At 47.3% G+C, this 21,982-nt stretch overlaps 1 protein-coding gene across 3 annotated transcripts in view; it reads right to left on the minus strand.

Annotated features, from left to right (window-relative positions):
• UBE3B (ubiquitin protein ligase E3B) overlaps nucleotides 1–21,982 on the minus strand; it is a 30,896-nt gene that overhangs the window by 3,125 nt on the left and 5,789 nt on the right. For 2 of the 3 annotated variants that reach the window (XM_090062361.1, XM_090062363.1), the window contains 18 exons: nucleotides 21,543–21,648; nucleotides 20,191–20,311; nucleotides 18,274–18,451; nucleotides 17,865–18,034; nucleotides 14,650–14,817; nucleotides 13,673–13,844; nucleotides 12,927–13,045; nucleotides 12,275–12,389; nucleotides 11,722–11,821; nucleotides 10,880–10,999; nucleotides 8,460–8,636; nucleotides 8,244–8,354; nucleotides 5,874–6,011; nucleotides 4,129–4,194; nucleotides 2,676–2,734; nucleotides 1,147–1,329; nucleotides 633–744; nucleotides 99–191 (listed from right to left, as the gene is read on the minus strand). In XM_090062361.1, the coding sequence (XP_089918487.1) occupies nucleotides 99–191; nucleotides 633–744; nucleotides 1,147–1,329; nucleotides 2,676–2,734; nucleotides 4,129–4,194; nucleotides 5,874–6,011; nucleotides 8,244–8,354; nucleotides 8,460–8,636; nucleotides 10,880–10,999; nucleotides 11,722–11,821; nucleotides 12,275–12,389; nucleotides 12,927–13,045; nucleotides 13,673–13,844; nucleotides 14,650–14,817; nucleotides 17,865–18,034; nucleotides 18,274–18,451; nucleotides 20,191–20,311; nucleotides 21,543–21,648 (2,308 nt within the window). The remainder of the gene's footprint in view (nucleotides 1–98; nucleotides 192–632; nucleotides 745–1,146; nucleotides 1,330–2,675; nucleotides 2,735–4,128; nucleotides 4,195–5,873; nucleotides 6,012–8,243; nucleotides 8,355–8,459; nucleotides 8,637–10,879; nucleotides 11,000–11,721; nucleotides 11,822–12,274; nucleotides 12,390–12,926; nucleotides 13,046–13,672; nucleotides 13,845–14,649; nucleotides 14,818–17,864; nucleotides 18,035–18,273; nucleotides 18,452–20,190; nucleotides 20,312–21,542; nucleotides 21,649–21,982) is intronic. The other variant, XM_090062362.1, reaches the window with a different exon arrangement.

The following is a 21,982-nucleotide window of genomic DNA, read 5'->3' on the forward strand; positions in this document are numbered from 1 at the left end:
GGGAAGAGGCCTGGAGAAGGTCCCTCTGGGAATCAGAGTGGGATTTTTCCTGCACCACAGCTTAGGAAACGCTGGCCAGGTCCGTTCCGGCCACATACCTGATCGTCCGAGACTTCTACGCAGCGGATGGAGAAAGGAGGCTTGAGGTAGGCAAAGCCCAGAAGTGGAGGCCGGGAGCAGCTGGTGACAAACTGAATAAAACCCAGCAGGTGTGGTTAAAAGATGGCAACTGCATCTCCAAAGAGCAACACAGAGACTCTATTCCAGCACAAAAACACACGGCTTTTCACACGGTGCATTCGTTTGCTGACCTGCCTGCTCTATCAATAGCTAGTCCAGCCACACTGGGAGTGGAAGTCTACTGTGCTCCTCACCCCCAGAGAAGGGCATCCATGGCAATATAACACTGCAAGGGACGGTGCCCTCTAGGGACAACCCTTGTGGGGAAAAACAGTCTGCCATTTTCTAAGGGGTCAGGCCTTTCAGTACTGTTCTGCCTCTAGGGAAAGACGCTCACAGGCAGCAAGGGTCCAGAGGATTGCCAGAAGGCAGCAGCTGTGTTCCTGCCAAGGCCAGAGGTGCACAGACACAGGGCCCACTCAGGCAGGGTAGGAGCCTGGGTAGAGATTTACCTTAAGAAACATCGCTCTCTCCTCAGGGGTGAAGTCATTGGCTAGGATGTCCCAAAGCCAGATGATGACCCTGTGACTGCCGTGGAAGCCACCATAGTACACTGTGTGTTTCCTGAGGACAGGACACAAAAAGCTCATAATCAGACAAGGTCACAGCGTCCTGCTCGCCTGCGGATAGGTGGCTGCAGCTCTCCAATCCACCCTAGAGACCTCCCCACCCCCTCAGTTATAAAGAGAGGCTTCCGCTCCTGCTCTCTGCAATCCACCATGTCCGGCAGGCTTGCCGGAGCATTGAAGGAGCTACAGATATTTGGTACTTGTCTCCTGGGTACAGCTGTTCCCTGAGGTCAATTTGCCCACTCCCATGTTATAGGCCATGCTATTTCCCAACCTTCCACTCCCAGGCTGTCATTTGACTTTTGATTGGAAGAAGCAGAAGGGTTGGAAAGCGTTAGTTTCCTGTGCTAAGAGCATTACAGAAATGAGGGACCGGCCTAGGGTACAACCCGCTCACTTCAGGTCCTCAAGGTCAATCTCAGCGTTGTCACCAGAGATGAGCCGCTGCAGCTCCGGTGCCGAGAACATGCGGATCCACTCGGGTTTGATGATGGAGCGGAAACCGCTGATGAGTGCGGCCGTCTGGCTCTTGATCTGCGTGTGCATCCGGAAGTGGGCCATAAGGTGGATGTAGCTGATCCTATGAAGTGTGGAGAAGGAGCCATCAGAAGCGGGGGAAGCGTCTCACTGACCCGTCTGCCCAGCCCATTCCCAAAAGCCAGGCAAGCCTCTTTTCTCGGGGCTCAGGTATTACTCAAACAAACCAAACAGAACAAAGCTGGCTGCAGACACCTTTGAATTCACCAGCTGTCTGCAGCCACTTCTTCACTTCATTCTTCTAAGCAGGGCATTGTAAACCCAGCACCCAAATTCAATGGAGACATGCAACCACCGATTTCAGGGGTGACTCATCCTGCCCTTCACACACACGCTGATCTTACAAGTGAGCTAGTGAACAAAGACCAAGTCTCCTTCCAGCTCAGCTGAAATAGACTTGGCCCCTTGTATTTATCAGCCCACCAGAAGGCAGCATTTAGCTTGACCCTGCTTTCCAGTCCAAGGAAAAACTCAAGGATTATGTTCCATTGTCACATTTGCTTTCCTGCCAACTGCCCTTTTGCATGCGTGCGCAAACACACCTCAAAGATGCAGCATGTGGCGAGCACAAAGCCACATGGGACTTTCAGTTTTCTTCCTGAGTGGCAAGCTGACAAGTAAAGAGATATTTCTTTCACATTTAAACTCGCTGACATAATCTCAGGAGGAAAAGACTGACTGGGAACTCTGGATTGTAAAGTGCAGCTGATGCAGATGCATCTTCAGGTAGAAGGCAGCCCTAGCTTGCCATGAGAGAGAGAGAGAGCAGGCTGTAAATTAATTGCTAGGCACGTATCCGCGTCTGCATATTCCAGATCTTATCCAGCTCTCCCTATCCGTGAAAGGGGGTGGGAAGGGTTGGTTTTTAGGCTCCAAAATTGACATTTATGATAACTATCTAAAGCTGATTATCTGTGAAAATAGCTACAGGGCTGCATGTCTCCTCTGATTTCCGGTGTCTGAGTAGCGCTGTCTATTGCATGTGAATTCACCACTGCGTCTGGTGAAGAGCAGTATTTTATACAACTGCCACATGCTATCACTCCGAGAAGATCCGTCTGCTCCAAGGTGTCTTTGAGCATCTGTGCCCTCCATTGCTTTGAATCCATCTGTCTGTATCCATCACCATCATTAAATCCCTCAGAACATCCCGCTCTGGCTGCCTGTGACCTTAGAAGTGCCGTTTCAAAAAGCAAATTGTCAATTCTTATTTTGCAAATCGAATTTAATACAATTTCTGCCGATGAGCTGTAACCAGTAAATCCTATTACAGTATTTATGGGCTCTTTCTGCTCCAATCTATCTCAATTCATTCCTGATGCAAAGCCCAAGGAACTAGAATGAAGTGCTTTGCAGTAGTGACCTAACAAATCTAATTGCTGTACTTACTTATTTTCGTTGCTAACGGGAATGGTCTTCCCTCCAGGAATAAGTTCGTGGCAAACAAGCTGATGGAAGAAAGGATTACATTGCTAATTACTACCGGGGACCATAACCGGAAAGAAACACCCTTCTGAAGCTACAGCTCCATATTTTTACAGTAAGACACTGGGATTTGCATTTTAAAGTCATCCTGTTTCCATCCCACATTGGTGCCTTTTTTAAATACTAACTAATTGAACAGCAGGGAACTCTCCTTCCACCAGAGGACCCAGCCTGGCATCTCCTAGGGAGTTATTCATTGAGATGTCACAAATACACTCAAGGTGCCAAGGGAAGCCAGGACACCTCCACCCACCGCCACCTCCTCCTCCACCCAGCCTCGACTCCTTCCATTTCAGCAGTCTTTTCTTAGAAGATCGAAGCCCATTTTTCTTACAGGACCCTCATTTCATTCCTGATTCAGAGAATGAAGAGACTCCCATAGAGTTCTGTGGGTTCTGGATTGGGACCTCACTGCATCTGAGGGAAAGTGCTCAGAGAAGTGGGCTGCTGCTTGGGGTAGTTTTTTTTACCCTTCCACACTAATGAATTCATCCTTGCAGCACTCCTGGGAGGCAGGGAAGTGTGATCCCTGTGCTGCAGAGACCCTTGTGGAATTCCTGCTACCACAAACTGGCTGACAGGTCCCTTGAGGGAGACTTTGGGTGTGGCAGCAGAAGGGGTTTTCTGACAGCTTCAACTCAGCTCCTTCCTGGAACAAGAGATGCTCCTTCCAGGAGCAGCTCTCTTATATCAGTGAGCCTGCAGCCATGGGAAGAGGGACATTACCAGCAGCTTCATTCTATCTTGGAATAGATCTCTTCCCACCCCCAGCCAGCACAGCTAGGCTGGCAAGGCTCTGTGGTGCAGGTCAAGCCTGAGCCCTGTCATGCAGGAAGCCTCATGAAAGGAAAGAGCTCAGTTTGCCTGGGCCCCAACCCAGTGCTTAACCAGAAAGGGGATCCACCTTCTGGCAGACTGGCTCAGTTACAGCACATCCCTCAGCTACGGTGAGTGAGACCGAACTGTTCTGGAACCCAGACCCATACACTACAGAGCTCTGTTCACTCTCTGACCAACAATGTGCAAGCCAAATAAGCTGCTGCTTTAATTAAAGCCTTGTAACAACTCTCACAAATAACCAGCGTTTGCCAGCTGCAGCCTCAGGACTGCCTGCTATAGTCATATTCACACACACATTGTTGAGTCAAGCTGCTTTTTCCCCTTGCTTATTCCTTTAAAATGGGAAAAACCCTGTTCTGGTTTGCATTTTCCAAAGCAGACAGCAAGCCTACCACATTGCAGCTGGAAACCAAAGTGGCTGAAGTCATAAGCAATTGAGAACAGCCCCTTTGAGTATGAACGACCTTGTGCAGCCAAATGCAAAGAGTCAATGAGCACGAGGGAGTGCATGGCCTACCTGACCCATCACATCTTCATCGTAGGAGAGTGTCAAGCCCAAGTCACTGATATCTCCATCGTAGCGCTAGCGATGGGGAGAGGAAAGGCAGTCAACTCCAGTCAGCAAAGCAACAACCCAGCACCTGCACCACTTCCTCCTACATCATGATGCATTAGCACAGGCAGTGTGGCAGAGGGGTACATATCTTGCTGTAGGTAACAGAGTGGGGTGGCTTGCAATGAGAGGCTGGAACCCAAGATTTCATGACTCCTGGTCCAGTCCTGTGCACAGATCGCAGAAGCTCTCCCTTCCATGGTTCATACACAGCAGAAGGAGCCTGAACAGTTTCATAGTTTCTAGGGTTGGAAGAGACCTGAGTAGATCATCTAGTCCGACCCCCCGCCATGGCAGGAAATAATACTGGGGTCAAATGACCCCAGCAAGATATTAATCCAACCTCCTCTTAAAAACCCCAGGGTAGGGGCCTGCACCACTTCTCTTGGAAGTCGGTTCCAGATCCTAGCCGCCCTGACCGTGAAGTAGCGCCTCCTGATAGCTAGCTTAAACCTGCCCTCTGCCAGCTTGTGACCATTATTCCTGGTCATTCCTGGCAGTGCACGGGGCAATAGTGATTCCCCCTGACTAATTTATAACAGGCCACTAGATCCCCTTCAGCCTCTCTTGTGGAGGCTGAACAGGTTCAGGTCCCATAGCCTCTCTTCATAGGGCCTGCCCTGCTGTCCCCTGATCATGTGAGTGACCTCCTCTGGACCCTCTCGATGATGTTCACATCCCTCTTGAAGTGCGGTGCCCAGAACTGGACGCAGTCCTCCAGCTGTGGCCTGACCAGTGCCGCATAGAGGGGGAGGATCACCTCTTTGGACCTGCTCGAGATGCATCTGTGGATGCAGGACAAGGTGCAGTTGGCCTTCCTGACTGCGTCCCCACACTGCCGGCCCATGTTCATCTTGGAGTCAATGACAACTCCAAGATCCTTTTCCGCCTTCGTGCTGACAAGAGGGGAGTTCCCCAACCGGTAGGTATGGTGCCAGTTGTTCCTCCCCAGGTGCAGCACCTTGCACTTGTCTGTGTTGAATCCTATCCTATTCACATCCACCTACCCTTGTAGCCTGTCTAGGTCTGATTGAAGCCTGATGCTTCCTTCTAGTGTGCCAACATCCCCCACATCTTAGTGTCATCAGCAAATTTGAACAGGGTGCTTTTTACCCCCTCATCCAAGTCACTGATGAAGATGTTGAACAGTGCGGGCCCGAGGACCGAGCCCTGGGGGACCCCACTGCCCACGTCCTTCCAGGTTGAGAAGGACCCATCCACTACCACCCTCTGGGTGCGGCCCTCCAGCCAGTTGGCGACCCAATTGACTGTGTGGGCGTCGACACCACAGCCCCCAGTTTCTTAATGAGAACGGGGTTAACAGGCACCTTGCTCTTGGATCACACTCTCTCCTACAAGCTGAAATGTTTCAGCTATCCAGGAACATCTCTTCAGACCTGTAATGACCTGCAAGCATTTATGACAGACAGTAAGCCTCTTATTCCTACAAGTAGACAGATGGAAGAGCTCCCACCCTCAATATAAAAGGCAGGAAAAATTGGCTTAGTGTCTGTGGTCACCTAAAAGAGGGTTCACCCAGCCAAGACATCTCAGCTGGCAAAAGTTCACATCACCCTTGTTGGAATCACTTTGACTCCTTCGTGCAGCAGTTACCATGGAGTGTGAAGGCAGGGAGGATAAAGGCAAACCTTGATGGAGGTGAGGTTTTTATAGAACTCAGAGTCCAGGGAAGGAAGTTCATCCACAGAGCTGTAGAAGACACTGTGATGGTGCCCAAGCAGCTGACTCAAGAAGAAGGACGCGAATGGAACATCCACAACGATTCCCTGTAGTGAAGAAAGAAGAACGCACATGAATCTCCTGCCTCCATTTGCTACGTGCAGTGCGTCTTGCCACACACCAGCCAAGCTAGGCCCTATCTAGCTGAGGACTTCCACCATTCCCTTTCTGGCCAATTGGTCTACTTCTTTCTTAAAGTGGCTGCCCAGTATTGGGCACAGTAGTCCTGCTGAAGCCCCCTAGCCCCAACCCAACAAACTAGTCACCTCCCCTGCTTCACACACAACATTCCTGCTGATGCATGTTGAGACATCCCACTTTTGTTTGCAACTGCCATGCATTACTGACTGGTGAGAAGGCAGCAATTAACTATCCACCCCCATTTGTTTTCTGCAGTACTCCTGCCTGAGCTAGTTATGCCCCATTTTGTTCAACTCCTGCCTCCTGGTTGTAATGCTTTGCACTTGTCTTTAACGTTTTCATTTTGTTAAACTTGGGACATCTCCAGTGTCTCAAGAGAACTCTGAAATCTGGTCCTGCCCTCTAAAGTGGCTCAGGTTGTCTGCAAGTCTGAAGTGTGCACTCTACTACATTATCCAAGGCAATAATGAGAAGAATCAGCAGAAGTTGGCCCAAGACAGGCTCTTACAGGACACCACTTGAAATGCCCTCTCCATCTGCCAGTGAACCATCTTATCCACCAGGCCGTTATTTTTATTTATTCATTTATTTTTTTAAAGCGGTGCAGATTGGCTAGGCATAACAATTTGTTCTTAAAGCAGCCCATACTGATTTGCTAACACCTTATTATCCTATGGGAGTTCATAAGCTGATTCTTTAATCATTTGTTCTAGGATTTTTCTAGTGATTTGCAATTCCTCAGGTTTGTCTTTTTCTTCTTTTGATAAATAAACCTCCCTAGAATGGCAGCCAAGCTCCAGAAGATAACTGACGATAACTGCTAGTGCTCAGAGATGGCTTAACTAGTTGCTTTAGTACTCAGGTGAATTTCTGTGAGCAATCTGCATACTGAAGGCTCAGTCCTTTTCCACTCAGCAGACACCATTGTTTGTCCAGTCCCGTTGCAGTGTGAATCACACTAGTGTGGCTTTGCTGGTTTCCTCTTTAAAGATTCACAGTCGGAGCAGAAGGCTCATATGATGCAAGAGCCCAAAATAGGGCCTGACAAGGCTGAGGAACAGTACCTTCTAAACGTAAGTGCCATCAGAGGGGGCATTTCAGCAAAAGCTGGCTTTGCTTCAGGGAAGATAAAAACCAATGATTTTATTTTTTATTTAAAATCAGATTTTTTTATTTAATTGTATTCTTTGATTTTGTTAAAATTAAAAAAAAAACCCTATATGTAAAGAAAGTTTTAATTTGAGATATGTTAAAGCTCAAAGATATGATCACAGAATAGGGTTATAACTTTTAATTATATACTACTTGAGAAAATATAGTCACGTAACCTTTTTAGAAAAGGTTTATAAATAAGTCACAACAGGCCACAGACTATATTAGGGGCCCAATCTTATGGGGTGCCCAGAGGCTCCTCTATAGATTAGTAAAAATTAAAGAAAACCACTCTACCCAATGGGACTCAGTGCTCAGTCTAGAAGATCCTGGTAGGCATCTCCACGATGCTCAGTTTCAGTTCTCAAACTGTGGATTTGTGTCTCAAGACAGAACATCCTTGTTAACAGCAGGATATGGAGATGAGAGATAACGGACCTGATTACCTACCCATCAGCCCTCTTGTCTCTCTGCAAGTTTGTGTACATACAGTCAAGCCCTTACCTCTCTCTAAAAGTGCAAAGTTTCAAGAAGTTAAATGAATAAAGGATATCAAACAACAAGAATGCACTTTTTGTAGAAAACAATTAAAATCGAGGCTCCTCAACCAGCGATTTAAATCAATTCAATTTAAATCAAATCCACTCTGCTTTGCTTATTTCTCTCATACTTCATAGCAGCTGAGTCAACTTTACACCGGATACTTAGAACACTACAGCTGGGATTTCCAAAGGAGGCAAAAGAAGCTGAATGTCAGTAGGACTTGGGGGGCCTAATTTCCCTTAGATTTCTTTGCACATCACAGCTCAGTGCTGTAGCCAGACTCCATATATTGCGACCTTATGCTTTTTGAACTTTTTATGCTTGCCATGCATATCTCCAAGTACCTACTGCAATAGCCTGTATCTTCCAATTGTCTGAGGGTGTCATGACTTGAATCTGAGCAATGCTTTGTAAAAATGAATACCCACTCTCCTTCAGCTTACCTCATACACAGCCTTCCCAAGCATTTTCCCAACAAACTCAAAGAGCTGGAGGTAGTTCTCATGGATGTAGGATGTTGGGGAAGGATACAATCTTTCATCACCACTGGTCGTCTACAGAAATGCAATAAAGGCAAAACAGGAAGGAGAAGGTCAGGAACTAGTTAGGTTTTTGCATGTCCCGGTGGGAGCAGGGTCTCTGTGGCCCAGCCTCAGTACCTTGAAGAGGTTGAGTGCAGGGTCAAACACCTTCTTGATGATCTCCTCCAAGAACTCTTTGAACACGCCGTCTTGATCGATGCCAGCCTCATCAACCCCCAGGTCATTCACAAACTTCACTCTAATAACTCCTTTCATGGCGTTCTGAGAAAGCTGCCGGAGCTGTTCGTACCCATCCTGCCCAGATTGGAACAGGCACATCAGTCATACAGAGGCACACAAAACACCCTTCCACGTATGCAGCACTGACAAGCACATGCCTGCGTTTTACAGTGGGGTTCATCACCTTTGGAGTGGGGAACGCTGGCATCAATGCCTGAGATGAGGAAGCTGGGGAGTACACCACAATATGCTGTTCCTTAAACATTTAGTTTCATACAAAAATTGGAAAACCCCGTGCACAAGATTTCTGGGAAGGAATCTGCACTTTCCATGCCTTGGTGTGGCATGACAGACACTGCAGTCAGCAAATTATTCAGAAAATGATGAGTATAAGCAGACAGAGCAAAACCAAACAGATAATGACAGATACATGCAGGCATTTCAGTGGCTTATAAGCATTTTAAGAGAGACAAGAAGGGGCTAATGGGCCAAAGGGTACAGAGAGGGAAAGCAGAGATGTATTAAAACTAGTCAGTCATACAGGGGATTTTTTTTTTATTTTTAGCATAATCACCATGGTATCAGCTACCAGCCCGTGGACTGCTAAGTATCTCAATAGACAAATTCAAGATGGGCAGAAATATCTATTCTTTGGCTAGTCTATCCGAGGCTTGCACTATTTAAGCACATGCAAATTCAACAGAACCCCAAATTGAGGGGGACTGTTGGGTACATATGCCCAGTCCAAGCTTCTACTCCAAAACAGATATGTGGCACTTTCACTCTGCGGTCAGCTCTCAACAAGAGATAGTCATAGATGCCAAAGACACAATGAGAAAGTACTAAAGAAGGGCAAGGTGAAGCATAGCAATTAAGCCTCATAAAAATGCACCTTTGGTGGAACGAGATGCTGAGCTGAACTGAGTGTGATCAGTCAGCCTTGGAGGGCAAGAGACTGGGGTAGAAGTGGCTTAGAATGGAGTGCTTTGGCTGATGCACACACTTGGGGCGGATGCGGGTGGGGGAGAACACGACTGCACGACTATGCAGGCACGTTTTCTCTCCACCATCAACCAAACTTTGACAGTTCACTGCAAACATGTCAACACATGCTGGATCGCTTGGCAATGGAGCTGTGCACATGTTAAGCAGATGGATGTCAAATCCCACTGCCTGATCAAGGCATGAAAGGGAAAGTTTCACAGCTTGTTACAGCTAAATGGAAAAGAAACCACTATCCTCACAGTCCCTGCCAGGGAAGAAACCATCTCTTGGCATATAAAACAGCCCTCTAAGTAAGATCAATAACAAAATCTACAGGGCTTATTCTCTTTGCTGGCGTTCTCTATTTGCAATGGAAACAAAGACGTAAAAATGCTGATAGTGTCTCTTAGTCACTTGGGCTTCTGCATCTGTACAGAGCCTGTGTCCAGGGGCTCCAAGGAACTCAGAGTACAGGTTGGGCCTGGACTCACTAATCTGCACTCGTGTTTTGCTCTTCTGACGGTGCTGTTCATTTAGCCTTTGACACAGTGAGATGCATGGCACGCAGTCCTACGCTGCTGTCACATCAGACACAAACAGCAACATCCCCAGCTATCATCAAGATCTGGAGGAAGGTCAGCTGGCTCAAGTCAAATCCAGGCAACACTGAGGAAGCACCCTGATGATCTTGTCTTCCCTTAACCTCAGCTGGCTAAACCAGCCCGCTGCCTTGGGGCACTTTGAGATGCCATAGTATTGCTGGATGCCAAAGCACCAGGCAAACAAAAATATGCCCACTTACATTTACCTAACCTTGTAGGCCACACGCTTAGGATCTCTAGGCTCAATTACTACTGTTAGATTCATTTTAGGAATGATTTCCACATCTGAAACATCTCTTAACAGCTACATCTCACTGAAACAAAGAAGCCATCGCCAAGAGAGGGGATCTGGGCGCAGCAAAATAGAACCACTCCAGAAGATGTGCTGAGGCAGCAGAACTCGCTGCTACAAGAAATAAGACCCCACATGCAAAAAACTCAGTGAGCCAGTGCTGCTCAGCCTTGTTTCCCTTCACTTCCTCATACACAGGCAAGTACATAACACATGCCAACCAAGCTGATTCTTCTTTAGGCCACCAAAGGACAGAGAAGGACTGATGCCACTGCCATTTTTATGTCAGATAGACTCTGATGCTATGGCAAGGAGATCACAAAAGGACCTAGATCAAGACCACTATGGATGAACACCACACCACGCAGTCAGACTGCGGTCACAAATGAGCAGCCAGGTTACCAGCGTGTAGATTAGCTTCTGCCAGCTGAGCCACTCACCTCCAGCATGCGGGAGCGGCGGATGGTGATGTGCGTGACATGAGGCGATGCAGAACTGGTTTCGACCAGCCCCAGCTTCTCCTTTTCTTTTGTAACCATGTTTCGGAAAAGCAGCACCCTCTTAAACAGAAAAGCATAGGTCATCACAAAGACCAGGCATTCAGTTGTGCCGACAAGACACCCCCCATCCCAAAGTGAAAGGCAAATGAACAAGTCTTATGCCGAGGATGCAGTTTATTAAAAGCCATGATTCCCATTCAATAGACTATGGCTTTAAAAGCCAGCTGCAGCCTGGAGCAGGGAGCTTGCTAAAGGATGGGATCCTCAGGATTAGCTACTGTTCTGCTCATGGGAGTAGGCTGACTGATGTCAGCAAGACCTGCTCACAGAAAAGCAGAGGGATCTCACAGAGCCTGCCTCTGAGATATTGATCCCTACACAATTAGAGAGCTTCCTATTTGGGAAAGCTCCTACTCCACCTTGGCAACATAGCAGCCTGGCAAAGGGAAAGCCCCTGCTTCCCCACCTCCCAGATCTTACGTGGGGCAGCTCAAAAAGTTACAGCTTGGTTGGTCTGTGGTTATCCTGCCTCTGACAGCAAGACTGGCACTACTAGCAGCCTACATCAGTTGCGTGTAAGCAACTACCCTCACAAACAAAACGCTCCTGAATGGAGAAGGTAAAACTAGCAGGAGACAAGAAGCAGAAGTGAGCCATTTTTAAAACTGCATTTTAGATTCAAATTTAGCACCAGAAAATACTGGAGACTGAAGTTGCTTCCTGTGGTCCAGAGCACAGCCCTTCAGAGTGCAAACACCCAGCCCCACCCAGGTCCCACTCACGTTCTTGTGGGGGATGACATGAGGGATGTACTGCAAGAGCAGCTGAGCTCGCCTCTTGTCTTTTTCCAACTCTTGGAAGAGCACGCTGGGCTTGAGGTCCCTTAAAAAGCAAGGCATATAATTCAGAGACGCCCAAAAAACACCTAGTGAACACGGGGGCTTTGCAAAACAAACAGGAGGCAAGCATTTCCAAAGCACCTCAGTGACTTTGGCAACTTTGGAAGCCACATTAACACTAATCAGGCTCTTAAATGCTCCTTGAAGAAGGGATTTAAGAAGCTTTGGAAACATTTATTCCACCAACAGCAACTTGCACAAGGAGCATCGTTCTACAGAAGACTAGGAAGTACCACCACTGGGGACCTCTTAAAACTAAAGAAAGCAAATGTAGTATGAAGAGCAATCCTGCCCAGGTAGAGGCATAGAACAACAGGGCATTTCACATCTCACGTCTAACTCAGCCTTCTTAGATGAGCTACAAAGAACTGTTGTGAGGGGAGAACGAGGAAGTCAGACAGTCATGCATGACCTCAGACTAGGATCAGACACTTACTTCCGCAGCCAGTGATCCTCTGGAGCAAAGCGCCGGCGACAGTCTCTTTCATACAACACCATCAGCCAGCCATGAACAGAATGGAAAAGCTCCAGTGTCTCTCCTTTGGCATTTTCTGCAGAAGCAAACACAAGCAGTGTTCAAAACTTCCTACACAATAGGGACTGCCAAGAAACAGTGTGCCTCATTGCCATCATTTGGCAAACCCCTGCTGCCTCATGTTCAATTGTAAGGTAAGGGGCTTCCCCCCTGATGTTAAAGGGGGCAGGGGGAGAACCTCATCATCGTATCAAGTAAATACAGTAATTATGTGAAGTCTTGTAATTGTGGGATTTGGACAAAGTTTAATGTTGCTTTTTAATTTAGTGCATCTCTGGACCACAGTTTTGAAAACCTAGCTGGCCCAGATATTCTTATTCCAATGAAATACTAATTCATTAGGCTCTTCTACAGTACTCAACATGGCACCAATATCCAATCACCTGGACAATACACGTTTTTGTATTCAACAAGATATGAATTTATAAAGCTTAATCTGCAAAGCATTTGGTCAAACTACTGCAAGCTAAAGCCTCAGATTCTGAAATTCATGTCTCCTTTCTGTCACTCTGGTCCCCTCAGTCAAGCTGTTAAAAAAATAAAAACAGCTCACCTACAATTCCATCCCAAATCATCTTGAACACAAAGGAGTTTAGGAAAGAGGAGATGGTGATGAGCTCTTCCAGTTTAAATGAGATCTGCTCTTCATAGACTTCTATGTCATCAAGAATTCTAGAGAAGGAAAATAACAGCCAGATATTTCACCTTTGAAAGAGGTTTTCTTGAGAGCAAATTTCTTCTGGCACATTTAGCAGGAATTCTTGTTTCCTGCGATTAGAACTCAAACTGGAAGCTAGCACTTTTTACAAAGAACTTAACAGTGCAAGCAAGTGCTCTTTTCTTTGGTTTAGAGAGAGACCTTTTGATGTAGATAAGATGCAACAAGTCACACAGCCAGTTAGCAATGCAGTTGTGGGTGGAACCCAGACACCCTGGCTCTCAGGGGAGCAGACTTGCTGCTACAGTAGAAGGTCATTCCTTCAAGCATCTTTTGAGCCTGAAAAGAATGTGACCTGGATTTACAAAAAGCTGATGCACATACACAGAGAAAGGCTCCTTCTTCCCTCACTCATTCCTTGTGATGGGATTTCCAGGATACCGAGTGCTCTGCTACTTGATCAGTCATTTCCTCCACTACCTGCATACCCCTGGCACACCATATGTGCTTGAAAAGTACCAATGCTGTTTTTTCACCTTACCTATTGATATGTAGATGCAGCACTGTTTCATCTCCCCTCCACAGAACACGGGACCTCCCTGTTAAAAATCTGTAGACAGAGCCACCTGAAAGTCACCTACGTGATAAGGTGCCGAGAGCAGTCGCAGAACAGCATCAGCATGGCCAGCAGTCTCTTGGATTCTTCCGTGTCGTTATTCAGGCATTCCAAGAAAAGCTTCAAGCCCCCCTGGGGTCCCAGCTCACAGATAAAAGCCCACAGCTTGGGTAATAGGTCATCGAGGTAAGTGAGGCCTGGAGGAGGCAAACAAAGGGAAGACAGGCTTTATACATCCCCATTCCCCTGCACAGAGAAAGAGAAGAGCAAGACTGGTTGTAGATCACCATTCATTTAGCAGAAATGAGGGTTTCCCTTTCAGATCAGGTGCTTGACTTTTCTTAACAGTAGTTCCACAGGGATTGGAGCCAGAAAGATTCCCTCTTAATAAGCAGGTAAGGTTTTGTATGTAGACTGTACCTTTCAGGCAATCACCTCCCAACTGTTTTTCAGCTGCTATTTAAATCACTTGTGACAGAATCGTTGCTATCCCCATAGAGAAGTAGTAGGTAGGGCAAGGAGGCACCTTTGAGACTAATAGGTTCAGAGAAGCATGAGCCTCCACTGCTAGTAAACTACAATGTCAGATATGCGATTTCTTCCTCCCTCCTTCGTAGGGAAGAGTAATTTGTTCTTAATGTACCAGAAACATTTACCGTTAGCACCACAAGCATTCATGTGACTACACTTCTCAGAAACATTGATCCCAATGCACAGTTCATTTCCTGTCAAGGTTTCCCTATAGAAAACCTATTTACTCTTCAGAAGTGTCAATGTCCAATAAAAAAAGCAAACAACTTTATCAATCAAATGTCTGATCTGGGATGGAATGTGTTTTCCTTCCAGCTAGTCAATAAATTGTCTCCAGGAATGAAACCATCAGCAAAAGTCACAGGCATTTAACGAGAAGCACCATTTTTTCTCCTGCTTCCCCCCAGCCTCTTCCCCACCTTTATTCCAAAAGACGCTTTGAATCAAGACCCACCACATTCCCTGCCTGACCTGTGAGGATCTGTAGCCGGATCTGTGTGAGGGTCGCCAGCGTGGTTTGATAGAGGACACAGATACTGCACACTTTCTGCACCTCGGCTGAATCCACCCGCTTGCCTCCAACTGGCTTGAGGATGTTGCGTACCGATGCAGACTTCTGGAAGGCTCGCTTGAACAGATCTGCCAGGAGACAAGGTGGAGAAGACACGTGCAGGTGGATCTAAGAGAGCAAGTCAATTCCCAGCCTGCCTTACTCTAAAGTCCTGGAACCATTAGGGTTGGGTAATGAGAACAGCCATCAAACTGGGCCAACATACAAAACCTGCCTGTTTCAGCAAGCTCACCATAGCTGGATGTCTTACAAAGGATGGCTTCAATTCCAGAAACACAAGCAAAGTTCTCTAACGGCACAATTCAAGTCATTTCTCTGGAGCTAAAAACCTTCTCAGAATCAGAGCAGCTAGGTCACACTAGACCAGGGGTGGGCAAAATGCAGCCCACCAGGCCATTCCATCTTAAAAAATTTAGAAAATGAATATTTATCTTCCCCTGGCTGCCTGTCATGTGGCCCTCGCTGGCTTGCCAAAACTCACTAAGCGGCCCTCCACCCAAAATAATTGCCCGCCCCTGCAATAGACTATTTGGCACTTGTTTATGGTAGGCTTTGAGATGGGAGGATAACAGTGGGACTGTGAAACAGGAATTTCTGGGCTGTAATCCACCCTCCTGCCATGACTTCTTGGGGACCTTAACTTAGTTTTGGGGATCAGTTAACTTAGTTTTGTTTCCCTTTCCACCTACAAAAGTAAGATAGCCAGCTCATCCTGGTAAGACACTAAAACCCTGAGATGATGACAGGCTGCCAGTTACGCTCTACTTTAAATACCACAAGAAAAATTAAAGCTGCACAACCAGCTTTATAGATTCATAGATGTAGGGTTGGAAGGGACCTTGTAGATCTTCTAGTCTGACCTCCTGCCCTGGGCAGGAGAGAAAACTGGGCTCAAATGGCCCCAGCTAGGTAAACGTCAAGCCTCCTCTTAAAGACCCCCAAGGTAGGAGCCAGCACCATTTCCCTTGGAAGCTGGTTCCAGATCCTAGCTGCCCTGACTGAAGCAGTGCCTTCTAACGTCTAGTCTGAATGTACTCACTAACAATTTATGGCCGTTATTCCTTGTTACTCCGGGAGGTGCTCGGGGGAACAAGGTCTCTCCCAATCCCCACTGGTCCCCCTCGTAAGTTTATAGACAGTCACTAGGTCCCCCCTCAGCCTTCTCTTGCAAAGCCTGAACAGAATCAGGTCCCGTAGCCTCTCCTTGTAGGGCCTGCCCTGCTGTCCCCGGATCACGCGAGTGGCCCTCCTCTGGACCCTCTCGATGCTGGCCACATCCCTCCTAAAGTGCAACGCCCAGAACTGGACGCAGTACTCCAGCTGCGGCCTGACCAGTGTTGCAAAGAGGGGGAGGATCACCTCCTTGGACCTGCCCGAGATGCATCCATAGATGCACGACAAGGTACAGTTAGCTCTACCGACTGACACCTCACATTGTCAGACATGTTCATCTTGGAGTCAATAATGACTCCAGGATCTCCTTCTGCCACTTTTGAGAAGGGAGTTTCCCAGCCTATCGGTGTGCTGCTCGTTCCTACAGCCCAAGTGCAGCACCCTGCACTTGTCAGTATTGAATCCCATCCTATTTTTATTTGCCCACCCCTGTAACGTGTCCAGGTCCCACTGTAATTTGTCCCTCCCTTCTAGTGTGCCCACCTCACCCCAAATCTTGGTGTCATCTGCTAATTTAAACAAGGTGCTTTTCACCCCATCGTCCAAGTTGCTAAGACATTGAACAGTGAGGGCCCAAAGACCGAGCCCTGGGGGACTCCACTGTCCACTTCCCTCCAGGTCAAATATGATCTGTCCACCACCACTCTCTGGGTGTGGCCCCTCAGCCAATTTGCAATCCATCTGACTGTGTAGGCATCAGTGCCACAGTCGCTTAGCTTTTTAATGAGTATGGGGTGGGAGACAGTGTCAAAGGCTTTCCTGAAGTCCAGAAAGACTACATCCACCATGACACCTGCGTCCAATTGATTTTGTGACCTGACTGTAGAAGGCAATCAGGTTGGTCTAACAGGACCCGCTCCTAATGAAACCGTGCTGGCTGCCCTTGAGCATCATCCCTGCTGCTGGCCCATCACAGATGTGCTCCTTGATCATCTTCTCAAAGAGCTCCCCCAGGATTGAAGTAAGACTAACGGGCCTATAGCTGCCCGTGTCCTCCCACTTCCCTTTTTTAAAGATGAGGACCACGTTGGCCCTCTTCCAGTCATCCGACACCTTGCCAGAGCACCACGAGTGCTTGTAAAGCCATGCCAGAGGCCCCGGAATAACCCCTACCAATTTCCTCAACACCCTGGGGTGGAGAGCATCTGGACCTGCTGACTTGAACACATCCAGCCCCTCCAGAAGTTCCCTAACTCAGTCCTCCCTGACCCTAGGCCTGGCGGAGTTTCTCCTGAGTCTGTCCTGAATCTCGGTAGGGGAGTCCCAGTCCCTGCACAAGAAAATTGAGGCAAAGAAATTGTTAAAGAGGTCTGCTTTCTCCTCTAGTACAACCACCAGATTGCCAAGCATATTCTGCAGGGGCCCCACATCACCCAGTGCCTTCTTCATGCTCCCTATGCATTTAAAAAAGGACTTTTTGTTATCTTTGATGCTAGCCCTAGTTCTGTATCTGCCTTAGCTTTTCTAACAGCCTCACTACAGACCCGAGCAGTGGAGGTATACTCCTCTTTGGTGATAACCACTCTCTTACACTGGGTGTATGCCTCCTTTTTGGCAATCAGGCATTCCCAAATGCCTTTGGTGAGCCAGGAGAGCTTCTGGGCACTCTTGCCCCCTTTGCTTCTCATTGGGATTGTCACCCCTTGGGCTCTGAGTATCATCTCCTTAAGGAATGACCACTCATCTTGGGCGCCCAGTTCCCCTACTCTCCAGGACCCCAGTGCCTCTCCCACTAATCTTCTCAACTCATTGAAGTTGGCCCTCTTGAAGTGCCTCCATGACACCAAAGTAAGTGACGGGACTGAAGAGTCTAAGCAGGGTTTCAAAGTTGGGAAGAGCTGCTGCGGGGAACTGCTCAAAGGGAAGCCAGTCAAACATTCACCAGCAAGAGAGGAAGCAACACCCAAACAATGTATGTAGGGACCTACTGAACTGAACCTACTTTTCATGGGAAGGCTGTTCTGAGGGGAAGTAGGCTGCACTGATGGATGGGCTGTTTCTGGATTTTCCAGCAGCTTCTTGCTGAGAACATCACTGAAGAGGGTGCGGATCATGTGGACACCCCAGAGGTGCTGCAGTTGCTTAGTCAGCAGAGGCATGGACTCATTTAAGCTGAAAAAGAAGTCAGGAGGAAGAGAGACAGGAATGTAATAATACACTTATCTCAGGTAATGCATGGCACAGGAATGCAGTCCCAGGCCTCCTGGCACCATTGCAACACAGCTAGGGAAATGCAAGGTAAGCATGACTACTCTCTATCCTGTGCAACTGGAATGCACTGCAGGCACTGTACTCCTACAGAAAAAAATTAAACCCCTGAGCAGAACACCTCCTGGGTCCCATTTGCTTACCCATAATCCACGGTTTGGGAGAACCAGCCCAGGACGGGGTGCCAGTGCGTGAGGTTGGACTTCTTTTGAGACACATACTTCTGGCAGTAGGAGAGCATGTAAATGAGTACGCTTACAAAGAAAGCTGTCTCCTCTTCCAGCACCTTGTCATTCAAGGAGCCCAGGTAAACCAGGTTGCCTAAAAAAACCAAAAAACCACTAGCTGTGATTTACAGTGAGCATGGAGCATCCACTGAAGACAGAGGGGGCTGAGATTACACAGTCCTCTCCATCATCACCATCCCTGTTGCTTGCTAGTACTGGACTGCTTGCTACCAACACCTTCCACAGTACTTCAGATCAGGCTATTCATGCTCTCTTTCTTGTTAAGTGAAGGCTTTTGATAGCAATGGAAGGAAAGGGTTATTGTGAAGAGCTAGATCCTCTGACTTTGTAGAAGAAACCCTTTTGTCTGCCCCCCTTTCAAATGTGAAGCTCCTCCATATGGCAAAAGCCCCTCTTTTAGTATTTGCCCCCTTTTGGGGATGCTTTCTCTTTTCTACCTTTTCTTCCTTCCTCTCTTTTTCTTTTATCATACCAAATACACCTTATATAAAAAGAATAATGTAGTGAAAATAGAGCTTGTAGATGCTTTTACAAAAGTACTTTACGTTTAAAAGTAAGTTGTACCATGTGACAATGTTAGCAAGAGCAGGAATCTCTGTATGGAGCATGTCACTGAATGAATCGTGGTTGACTGTGTAACACAGTAGCTAGTCTGGATAAGTATGTTAATGAGCAGCAATTAACACCTACAAAATCAGAGACCAAGGAGAAGAAAGAATCAATAAAGAGCCAGGAATTCCCGGAAACTTCATTGTTAAAGGTATGGAAGCCCCCGTTTGAACTAATCAATGCTGGGAACAGACCCTTGGGGCTGAAATACCCACTGATCAACCACTTCCAGAGCTCTGGCATCACGGCAGTGAATCAATGAAAATTCACTAACGGACTCCTGAGACTGCACGTACATGAGGACATGACCCCTGGGGCTGACAGATGCCATCCAGCAGCTACCAAGAGAGATGTCCCTTGAGGTCAACAACCCCTGGATTGGGTAAGCCCGAAGATTGGGGAGTCACCAAAGTCTGCCAGAGAGGGATAAAAAGGTAGTGAAGAATGACCCTCAATGGCCCCCTCTTTGACCTGACCAGCACCCTGCCTGTCCAGCCAGAAAGACCAGTTGGTGACCCCCTTTTGAAGTAACATCACACTGAAAGAAACCTCAACTGGTCATTGACGGTGGACTCCAGCGCTTGGGGACAGGTATATCTTGACACCAGTGCTTAGTGTTCAGAGCTAGCTACTGTGTGTGCGTGCGTGAATGTGTGTTTGAGGGAATCAGCACCAAGGCTTATGGTCTGACTTTTGCATCCGTCCGATAAATTAGAATTCTATGATGATACTGTGAGTTGGTGCTTTGTAGCCAACAACTTCATTTTTAGCTTAAGATCCCTGACTTGTTCTAGTATTTTGAAATGAAACAAGGGCCTGAACAGTTTAGAAGTCTAGAGTGTTCAGCAATATCACACCCACGTGAGATTCAGATTTTGCACAGGTGACCATTTTGCAGTGGTTCAGTAGAACAGACCAAAATGCAGCATTCTGAAGACTGTCATACAGCTTCTCCAAAAGCCAGTGGCCCCTGATTCCAGCAGGTACATCAACACACCAGGATTACACTCCATTATGGCACAAACTATCCTCCTGAACCTCCTCCAAGAACACATTAAAATCCAGGCTCTTTATGAAATTTTGAGCCCTGCAGAAGGACTGACTTCATTCCAAACTTACGGAGACCCTCTCAAAGCAGGGTAAGACTCTGGAAAAGTTCCTCTTCTACACGCAAGGAGCTGAGATTCCAGATCCCCGGCTTACCCAGTAAGCAAAGAGTGTGACTTCCTTCCAGACACACGCATACGTCTCGGCATTGGGCTTCGCGACTTAGATACAAGATGAATTTGCGGAAAAGGCCGTGAGATTCTAACACTGCCAGGCGCTGAAAGACAAAATGGCATCGTTCAGTCAAGTTACAAGTTAGGCAGATGGGCATCACGCACAGCAACCATATCTGATGCATCATCAGTAACCTCAATCTACTGCCCTGCTTCATCGGTAACTAATCCCTGCCATAGAACATCTCCTGCCATGACTGGGCACTTTCTAGCAAGTCACCAGGATAACTTTCATTTTGCTCAAGTCTACAGAGTTTTAAAAAACCCTGTTGTTCCGTGAAATTCTCCTGCAGCAGACACCATACTACATTACCGGGGAGTATATTACCTACTGCCCAGCTAAGATCTCTTCCTATGTGTGATTAGTGTCTCTTGTGGTTTACTTGCTCTCCTGTCACAAAGTTACCAGGGAAATGAAAGGCAAAACAAAAAGCCAAAACTGACAAGCCACAAGAAGTCTGGAGTCTCATACCTAAGAAGCACTCTCCTCAAAACTTACCTACTGCTGGCCATGTTAAGCATTGTACTAAGCCTAAAAAACTGAACTTCCACAGCAGTCTCCCATCTCACCAGTTCCCCCAGAACAGGCTCTGCACAGTATCTTATGTGGTAGGTGGTATGCATAGGTTCTAAGTACACAACCCTATAGAGAGGATCAGACTATTCTGGAAGGGCAGAACAAAACACAGCTCTGTTGTATTCAGTATTTTTATCATGGCAGCAGCTACAGCTCTCAGCCAAGATTGGGGTCCCCTTGCGACACAGGCCTTGTCCCAAGAATCTGAATAACCAGAGAGAATAATGCTCCTTTTTTTCCTACCCATTATACAGATGGGGAATGGAGGCACTGACAAGTTAAGAGCCTTGCTTAAGGTCACACAGGGAGCCTGCAGCAGCCGTGGATAGAACCCATATTTCCCAAGTCCCAGCCCACAACCTTAACCCCACAAGCTCCATTCCTGTTTCAGGGCTCCTTGGGCAACACCAATCCCAGAGCTGCAAAATCCTACTGAGACTGTTGGCAAGCCTTTTGTGCATAGGAGAATACTACAGAGGCATGATGGATGCAAAGGAGGACATAAAGAAGGTGGGAAAGATTAGAGGCTTCCATTTTAAAGGGATAATATTAGCAGGGAGAAAGCTTATTGTTCAGTTTTAAAGTAACAAGCAATGAAGAGCACAGAATTTTAATTATACAGAGCAGCCAAGGACTAGCTACGGCCTATGTTACACTCTCAATGGGCTTGGGATCTTGTGAGAAAATAGCCCACTTACCTCAGGGGTTAGAGTAGCAAGATGAGTCATTATAGCAGGCACTGACATGATGTGAATCAGGAAAGATCTCAGCAGATTGTCAGAAAATTGAGCAGCAATCACAGGGCTGGAGAGAGAAAAATACTTGAGACGCTAGGAGGCTGGTATCTCCCATGCAGTGCACAACCATTCCACTAAAGCAGGCTTGTCCAACATGCGGCCTGTTGGCCACCATGCAGCCCGCCAAGCCATTTTCTGAGGCCCACGGTGCTGTGATGGGAAACAAAAGTAAACACTGTTTACTTTCGATCCCACCCCTTGTCCCTCCCCCAACCCCTCAACAGCTTCCTAATGGCTGCTGAAGGGCTGGGGAAGGGACAAGGTTCCCACATGCACTGTGTCAGCTTCATGTTGCCGACGCAGTGCGTGTGGGAAAAGGAGTAGCCGTGTGCTGCTCGGGA

Source organism: Crocodylus siamensis, chromosome 9 (genome assembly GCF_052110815.1).
Source record: "Crocodylus siamensis isolate JL-2025a chromosome 9, ASM5211081v1, whole genome shotgun sequence".
Taxonomy (NCBI): Eukaryota; Metazoa; Chordata; order Crocodylia; family Crocodylidae; genus Crocodylus; species Crocodylus siamensis.